This window comes from Charadrius vociferus, unplaced genomic scaffold (genome assembly GCF_000708025.1).
Source record: "Charadrius vociferus isolate BGI_N301 unplaced genomic scaffold, ASM70802v2 scaffold7, whole genome shotgun sequence".
NCBI lineage: Eukaryota > Metazoa > Chordata > Aves > Charadriiformes > Charadriidae > Charadrius > Charadrius vociferus.
The window spans coordinates 7,529,236-7,537,371 of record NW_009649308.1 but is presented as its reverse complement, the minus strand read 5'-3'; the positions used below and the strand labels follow the sequence as shown (position 1 = coordinate 7,537,371).

The following is an 8,136-nucleotide window of genomic DNA, read 5'->3' as shown; positions in this document are numbered from 1 at the left end:
CTGATGATTTCTGACTAACTGTGGAGGAAGTAGACCCAAAGAAATGATGAATCTTCCACTTTTTATTTATAAAAAAAAAAACTTTAAACCCCATATCTCTTATTTTTGAACTGTAAACAGCCTGTCTACTACCCTGCTGACCACCTCGTCTTCATGGATAAAATATGCACCAAAGTCCAGACATGTCTTCTGCTGGGAAGCCTTTACCCTTTCGGAGGACCTTCATTTGCCAGTGTCAGTAGGTCAGGCTTGCTCAGTGCTTCAAAATAAATAGTTCATAGTCTGAAAGAACATACCCTGAGATGTGAATGATGGAGGGCTGCCTGCTCCCGTGGCCAAGGGCAAATCTCTCTGCCTCTGCCAGTCTGGATTTTCAATTTTGAAAGGGAACAGTTCAGCGTCCCTGAAACCCCGGCTGTGGAAGGAGATCTCCACTGGATGCCTCAGTGGTAGAGGCACCCAAACCCCACTCCTATTTGAAACCTTGGCTCCCTTTGCCGGGCAAGCCTGGCTGCTTCCCAAAAGCTGCGTTAATACAAAACAGAGAGACCAAAGAGTTACTGAGGCCGCAGAGATTTTATGAATCCCTTTATTGCTCAATCCCCCACCTCTCTCTGTAGCGGAATTGTCTCTCTCAGGCTGTACAAAAGGTCACACTGAAAGCTCACCCAGAACTTTGATCTGGAAACCTAAAGGCAAAAGCTATGTTTGCCTTCTGGCATCTCCTCCGGCGCTGGCAGGCACCTGCCAGCGCTGCCTTCATTTGATGTTTCTCCTTTTCTGTTGTCCCGTAACTCTACAAAACACTCCATGCCTTCCCAGGGAAAGCCGAGGTGTTTGCAGAGCGGCGTCCTCCCAGAGTGGGCAGCCAAACTGCTGCTCTCATGTGAGGCATCTGCAGTTTCTTCCTTGTGGGGAAAAATACGGAGCAGGTCTTCCCCATTGTTCATGTGGGGAAGGAAGCCAAGAAATAACAGCAGCAGTGGCAAAAGCAAGTGTCCCTAGATAGCGGCATAGTCAGAGGCACTTCCAAGTAGCTGAGCTCCCGGACAAAGCACTGGACGTTTTTGAGTGAAGGAGCAAACCAAACTGCAACAACAACCACCACAAACACATGCAAGGAAAGCAGCCTCAAATTGTGTTAAGCTTTAAAGCCCTCGATGAGAGCCCACCAACGGAGCAAGGGCTTTCCAGGCTCTTACACAGGGACGAATTTGCCAATGCTGAGATCCCTGAGCTGCCAGAGCGGGGCATGTCAGAGCTGTATAGCAATGAGCTGATGCTAAAATCGGATGTGAAAGGAAAATCAAATATCAAAGTAAAACAGAACAGGACAATGAGTGAAAGGTTGGGTTGCTCCCTGCTTGCTCTTGCATTACAACAGGGCCTGGGATCAGCTCCCCGGGTGGGAAGGGGCTGAGCCTCCGTCAGACCCATCCTTTGTGTTTAAGCACTGGATGTGGTGCTGCTGACACCCAGCACGCTCCTATAAATATGTATAACCGGTAGAGCACAGTCCCTCTGCACTCTCTGCCCTGAACAACTGGAAGAGAAGCTTTAGATGCTGTTTGATGGGGAAATGCAGATCTTAAGACCTGTCAAAACACAGCGTGCAGCCTGCATTCGTTGTTGGCGAAAAGCGCAGGACTAAAACTCCACAGACCCGGGTGTTGTCTCTGCTGCTGGTGGGGAAGTCACTGTCCCTCAAAGCACACATAAAAAATCAGAAATAAAGTACAAGTCTCTTCGCCAAAGCTCTGGGAGATCTACTGGAGAGAAATGAGATATCACCACTGTGATATCTCAAGACCTGTATCCTTGCAGTCCCCAGTGTGGACACATTTACACAGGAACACCCATTTTTAAGGTAGTGCTCTCTTGAGCTTCTCAGGCTAAAAACGACTGGAGCAATTGCACTCTTAATCAAAAGAGTTAAAGAAGCAAAAGGCACCGGGGTGACAGGGAATTACTGCCTTTCTGGAGGGGTTTGTGTTTCATGCTCCATGAAGATGACCTGGGTTTGGTAACTGGCCGGCTGCTCTGCAGCTTTTTGCTTCAGGGAAGTGTTTTATGTGGTTGGAAACAGCGGATGTGATTAGAGGGGTTAACCTCTACCAAATGCTTGCACAGTCATACCGTCAGTTTTTTCCCCTCATTATCTAATCACCAAAGCACTTTGCGCAGAGGCGTGAGAAGCCTGAGAGCTTCCTGAATTTTGTGCAGCCTCATACTGCTTCGTTTCGGCACTGTTTACTTGCAGAGCCCAATTTCTTCATCGCAAGTTCAGAGCGGGTTGGCTCCCACGGGCTGGGCTGTCCCTGCCTGCGGGGATGCTCTGGGTGCTGGGACCCTGCGTGACAGCCACCTCTGCTGCTCTGGGAAGTACCCCGTGGAGGGGACATGCCGGGCCATGGTGGCAGGGGCGATGGTGGCTTTGGCAAGGCTTGCTTCCCTGAGAGGGGCCGGGAGCTGGTGCAGGAGAGGGAGGTCATTCTTCTTTTCTGGGGAGAACTCCCTGCCGAAAAGGGCCGTTCCCATCTGGGCTGAGAGGGGACATGGAAGCAGCCCGTGAACGCGCAGTCAGGCTTTATCTGACCTTTTATTTATCCGACCTGCCCTGCCTATGAGACTGAACACGAAATGTCACACAGTTCCCTTGTATCAAGGCCCCAGGCGTAGGCTTATCTAAATTACACGTGTCTGTGCTTCTTGAGTCCCGCAGCCAAGTTTCCATCAATGGCTCTCTAAGCGCTACCAGTCCCTCGACTCACCGCCGCGGGTATCCAGCCAGGATTACACAGCACACGGATCCAAAAGTGACACTTGCCTGAAGCAATAAATAAACTATTTCCCAAACTACCTTGCTTGTTAGCAGCTAGGCTTGCTCAACTCTGCTCCCACAGACTGCCTCGTGTCATCTTCAAAATCCCGAGATGGGATGTTGGAAGGATCGCACATCCCCAGTTCGCCGCATGTGGAAATGACATTAACAGCAGCTACGCTCCTCAGCACAGAGCAATTAAAGGATCAGGTTAAATAACAACTAGTCTTTGTAGCCAAGCCCAGAGCATATGCTGAACAAATTTGTGTCTTTGGTCAGTAAGCGCGGCCCCTTCCTGCCCCCGGGCTACGGCAGGGGCAGGAGCTGGGCTGGGCTGGGGGGCTGCAACTTCCCCAGGAGGATGCAGACACCGGCCCAGGTCACAACTGCATCGTTCTTTGTTTCTTGAGTCACCAGCAAATTGTCTTCCTGATACACAGGTGTATGAAATTTGTTAGCAAATTTGTCTGAATTTGCATCCAAATAATTTCTATGAACAAGTCGCAGCCTAATAAGAGATTTAAAAAAAATGGAAAAAGCATTAAATGAAAAATGTGGAAGTTTTCCCCCTGAGCACCTTTGCTTAACAAAATAAAGATCACAGCCACATTTTATATTAATTTATTAGAAAAAAGATACACAGTTTAATGTACAAATATATACAACAAACATTACAATGAAACATGAGGAAGGCGAGCCCCTTCCCTCTATCAACGACTTAGTCCTTCGTAACAGAGATGACTGTTTAATGCTTCCCCACAGATTTACATATACAAAAAAATGTATAATGCTTCATTTGCACAAGACAAAAGTTTATTTTTATTTGAACAAAAAATATTCTGGCTTTGACATGGCAAAAATCTGCTATTTTGGTGGCTTTTTTTTTTAAAAAAAAACCTGAGCAAGTTTTGTGGAACAGAGGAACAAAGGAAAGGCATTGCCCTGTGCTTCATTCTCATCACAGCATCTGATGGTCTTTGAATTACTAAACCACTGAATCACTTCAAGTGAATGCAACTCCAAACTCTACATCTATGATGTAATTAGTGACATGGAACAGAGCGGGTGCTACCGCTGGCAAAATCAAGCTGGTTGAAAACACCTGGCTCGAGTTAAATGGCTGTTGACATTTCTCAGGTAAAGTGTTCCTATCCGCCAGAAAGGAATCTAATGCTGTCTCCTGTAATAAAGGAATTACAAATGGAAAATACAGCTTAGTCCACAAAGCAAATGAATCTTAGATCCTGCTATGCCTTGCTCAATTGCGTGATCACTGAAAGACTGCAGAATAAGGCCATATTAAACCCAAACTAAGTAAAGACCTGGGGAATGTGCGTAACTCCCAGTAAGTACTGAAATCCTGCTCACTCCAGGGAAGACGTTCAGATCAGATTGATTTCTTTATGATTCTGTAGGATGCATTTCAAGCAGGTGTTTGACACAAGCAATTTCTGTATTCACTGGCCACGGACAAATTCATTAAAAGAGATCCATCTCATCTCTGATCTCCTGCCTCCCGTGCCTGGGTGCTGGCACGCCGGCTCACTCACCGGCCATGCCAGCACCGGGGGGAATCCAGCCGGTTGCCCTAACAATAACCACAGGACCGAAACCATTTAGCTTGTTTGTTTTCCACATCATCCTGCAACCGAGCTTCATCCGGCAACTCTGCACGGTGACATTTCCAATTAAGCAAAAACTATTCTGCTCATTTAGTGCTCCTCTCCATTTTAAATGGGAAACCCCAGTGGTGCTGGAGGAGGCACTACAAGTCCTGAGCCATGCCAGTTCCCTCAGGAGACAAGAGTTTCCTAAGGAACCACTGGCTGCCCCATGCTCATTTAGGTGCAGACCCTCTCCCTGCATCAGCTCTCATGACACTTTTTGAAGAAATATGTACGAATAACCACATAACAGACCCACAGCAAAAAGAAGACACTACCAGGAGTGTGCCTGGCTGACCCCGGAGCCGGCGCTAACCCAGGGCTCTTGCCTGGGCTACATTTTCAGACATGACACTGTCAAAAGCTGCATCAGTTTTTGGGTGCTTTCACAGGTTTTCTTTCCCCTTTGGCCAAGGGATCAGTATTTAAGAACAGACTTAATTAAAACGTCTCCTATTTGCTCTGTACACCCCCCCTCTCCCACCAGTAGGCTCTACGGGTTGGCAGCGTGGCAGCCCATAGGTATGCCAGTCCTGTACCACAGCGGGGGCTGCTGTGGCTCCTTTCACACCGAAATCCTCAATGATGGGGTGGCCACAGCAGATTTGGCCTTTGCCATCCTCCCACCACCCTCCTTCTCTTTACCCTCTTTGGAGTATTGTGGAATTTGACTAAAACAAAAAAAAAATAAAATAGAAGCCTTGCGCTTGGGCTGCTCTGCTCTTAATTTTTTTATTATTATTTTTTTAATTGCTCCTGGTTTGTGTGTTGTGCTTACACAAGAATGCATGTCAGGTACCCTGGAGCAGCTCATAAAAACAGACCTTAAATGGCAAATCTGAATAAACCCCCAAACTTAGCTTTTAGTTTAAAAGTGAAAGTTAGAAACCAGGGAGCAGCGTTTGATCAAGATAAGAGAGCGGTGGGGGCGAGCAGGGGACAGACGGAAGTTGAACGGGGGCCATTCTGATCTAAGGATGGTGCCCACCAAGCTATGTGGTTATTTGCTTTTAGGGGGAAAAAAATACCAGCAGAGCTCCTTCTTTTCTAAACTTCTGAATGATCTGTTAGCCAGGTTTGTCAAAGTTTAAATATTTTTACAATAAACTAGAACAAAAAGCTAGTCAGTTGTCTCCAACAACTTGGTGTTTTTCCACTTCAGAAGATTTTCTGACAGTGTGAAAAGAAATGCTCCAGTCAAACCTGAGCTGATCCCTATCCTACTGCAATCTGCATTGGAGGCTGCCATGCCACCACGCTGGGATCTGGGGTCTGCAGGAGCAAAGCATAATTTTACCTGCCCTTCATAGATGTTTTCTGTCCCCTACTGGTCTTAACTGGCCTTTTAACTCTTTCAGTCCTGCAGAATACACCAAAACCTTTCAGTGGCATGTGTTATTTGTACACCTTGCAGGAAAGGCAATTCTTTTGAGCAGAAAGGCAAACGTCTCCTAAGTGTGGCCCTTCCTTGCGTACCTCTCTCTGACACCTCCGGGGAGGCGCCGGTCTCCACCGCCTCACCCCAAACCCACTTCCCCTGCAGCAATACCACACCCAGGGCACGGCTGCTCACAGCTCTCCTAAATCTGTTTTAGGACAAAACATCTGGGTTTTAACAAACTGAGTTTCACACCAGACAGACAAGATTCATACCGAAAAGTTTGAATTCTTTTCCAAACTTTTATGAACATTAACTTTCATTTTAGAGCTTTGGGGGAAGGGGGGGGGAGCAGAGTAGTAGGAAACAGCCGGTCACCTATCTGTGGAATAAGCCCCGTTTTTCCAAGCAGCTGTAGTCCAGGACACTTCATGCCCACAGGTCTGGGTACCCAGTTTGCCCCAGAGTCAATGAAGGCGCTGGTGAACCTCGTTGTTCTCACAGGGTAAGCTAATAAGAGCCTGGTCACCACGGATCCCCAGTTTTGTATTTGCTCTAAAGAAGCAGCGAGACTTGCAAGCACTTCAGCTCTCTTGAGGTAGGAGAAAAATGGTGTTTCTGTGAGCTACGCTGCCTCTCCCAGCAGGACGCGTCACTCGGCCGTGTCTCAGCCTCCCAGAGTGCCCAAAAGGCTGAAGCAGAACGGGTGCATGGAGGATAGCAAGTAGGAGCCTTCAAGGAAATGCCAGTGGTTTCTGCAATGACATTTCTACAACCTCTGTTTGGTAAATCAGCGTTTTTGGGATGTCAGATTACAGTAATACAAGGCGGTAGCAACAGGCACGTGAAGGAAGGCCAGTGACTTGGCACTGTCGAAGAGGAAACCTTTCGTAAGGGTCCTGTCTGTCTGTCCTGGCTGAGAGGATCAGCCTCCTATGGCTACTGGGACATGCCTGCACCAGCGAAGCCTGCAAGACCAAATCCAGTGTGGGTCACTCGGCAGTGCTGCATACTTCCATGATTCAAGTGGCTGTGTGCCACCTGAAAATAAAGACTGCAGCCAAGCCTTTAAAGTTAAATATGTTATAAACTATACACATATGTGATCCTGAGATAGTGCCTGTAACAAGTCCCAAGGTAGATAAGCTTCCTGAACCCAGAGGTCCTCACGCCGCGTAAGCACATTGTTGTGTTTTTTTGGCAGGCCTGCTGGCCTCTCTTGGAGCATGCTGCACTTCCTAATTCTTTTTTTTTGGGGGGTGGGTCTAGCGAAACAATGTTTGACGACTGCTACCAGCAATTCCAATGGCATTTCTTCTGCAGTTCAGATGAAAGCATTCTTGATCCTTTGCCAGTTCTCCCAAGACTTGCAGAAACAGGCTCACAGCTTCCCTTTCTATTTTTTGGCCAGCCAAGAGCTGTGTGCCTGCAGCCTCCTGCTAGAGGAGCAGCTGTGCTGCGCTGTGCTGAAGACGCTCCTCAAGATAGGGGAGAAAACATCAGTAGGAATCAGACAGAAAGGCAACAAGTATGAGCAACAAAGGAGAGAAGAAGCTTAATACGATGACCGTCGTCTAGAGGGTCAAAGACCATGCGTTCCAGTCCCATCAGTAGGGTACATAGTCCTGTTTTGAGTCTCTGACAGCATCAGCTCAGACCTTTTAAACCCAGGGGAAAAATATTTTCCAAAATTCTCTTTGCTTAAGCACTATGTATTCAAAAAGTTCTTTTTATTGTTTCTGTATTTTAGCCCTTAGTTGATTAGTCACCAATACCTGTCAGATGCCCGCTGCCATAAAAGCACTCTGAGCACCCGCAGTATTTGTAGGAATATCAAAAAATAGCTTTAGCAACTAGGAATTATGCAACAGAGGGAGAAGGCAGGACTAACTAGATTAATGCAACATGTAGTGGATTTGTTAACATTAAGTGTATGACTCGTTGCAGAATCATGCCAGAAAATGGTACCATGTAGCTTACTGGTAAGGGCAGTAAAAAGGGTAATGCATTACTTTAATCATCAGTGAACCACTCACTCATTCAACATACTATTTCCAGCTGAAATCAAAGGTTTCCATTAAAAATGCCATGTCTCTAAAGACCGTAAGCATCTTATAACGCTCTCTGCCTTTGAACTCTACTGTGATAGCTGCTTCATTAACATTGTGGTTCCAGTGCAAAAAAAAAAAACCATCCTCCGATCCCAAATCTTCTTCCTTTAGACTTTCGATTGCCTCTCATCTGTCCATTCCTGCTTTGTGTTCTGTAAACCT

General features: G+C 46.9%; 1 protein-coding gene across 1 annotated transcript in view; it reads right to left on the bottom strand.

Annotated features, from left to right (window-relative positions):
- Positions 1 to 8,081: 8,081 nt before the first annotated feature.
- The window catches only part of GAB3 (GRB2-associated binding protein 3), a 65,307-nt gene continuing 65,252 nt past the window's right edge, over positions 8,082 to 8,136 (bottom strand). The window contains 1 exon segment of the mRNA XM_009889285.1: positions 8,082 to 8,136. This exon segment is cut by the window's right edge and continues 95 nt beyond it. Within this exon segment, the coding sequence (XP_009887587.1) occupies positions 8,082 to 8,136 (55 nt within the window).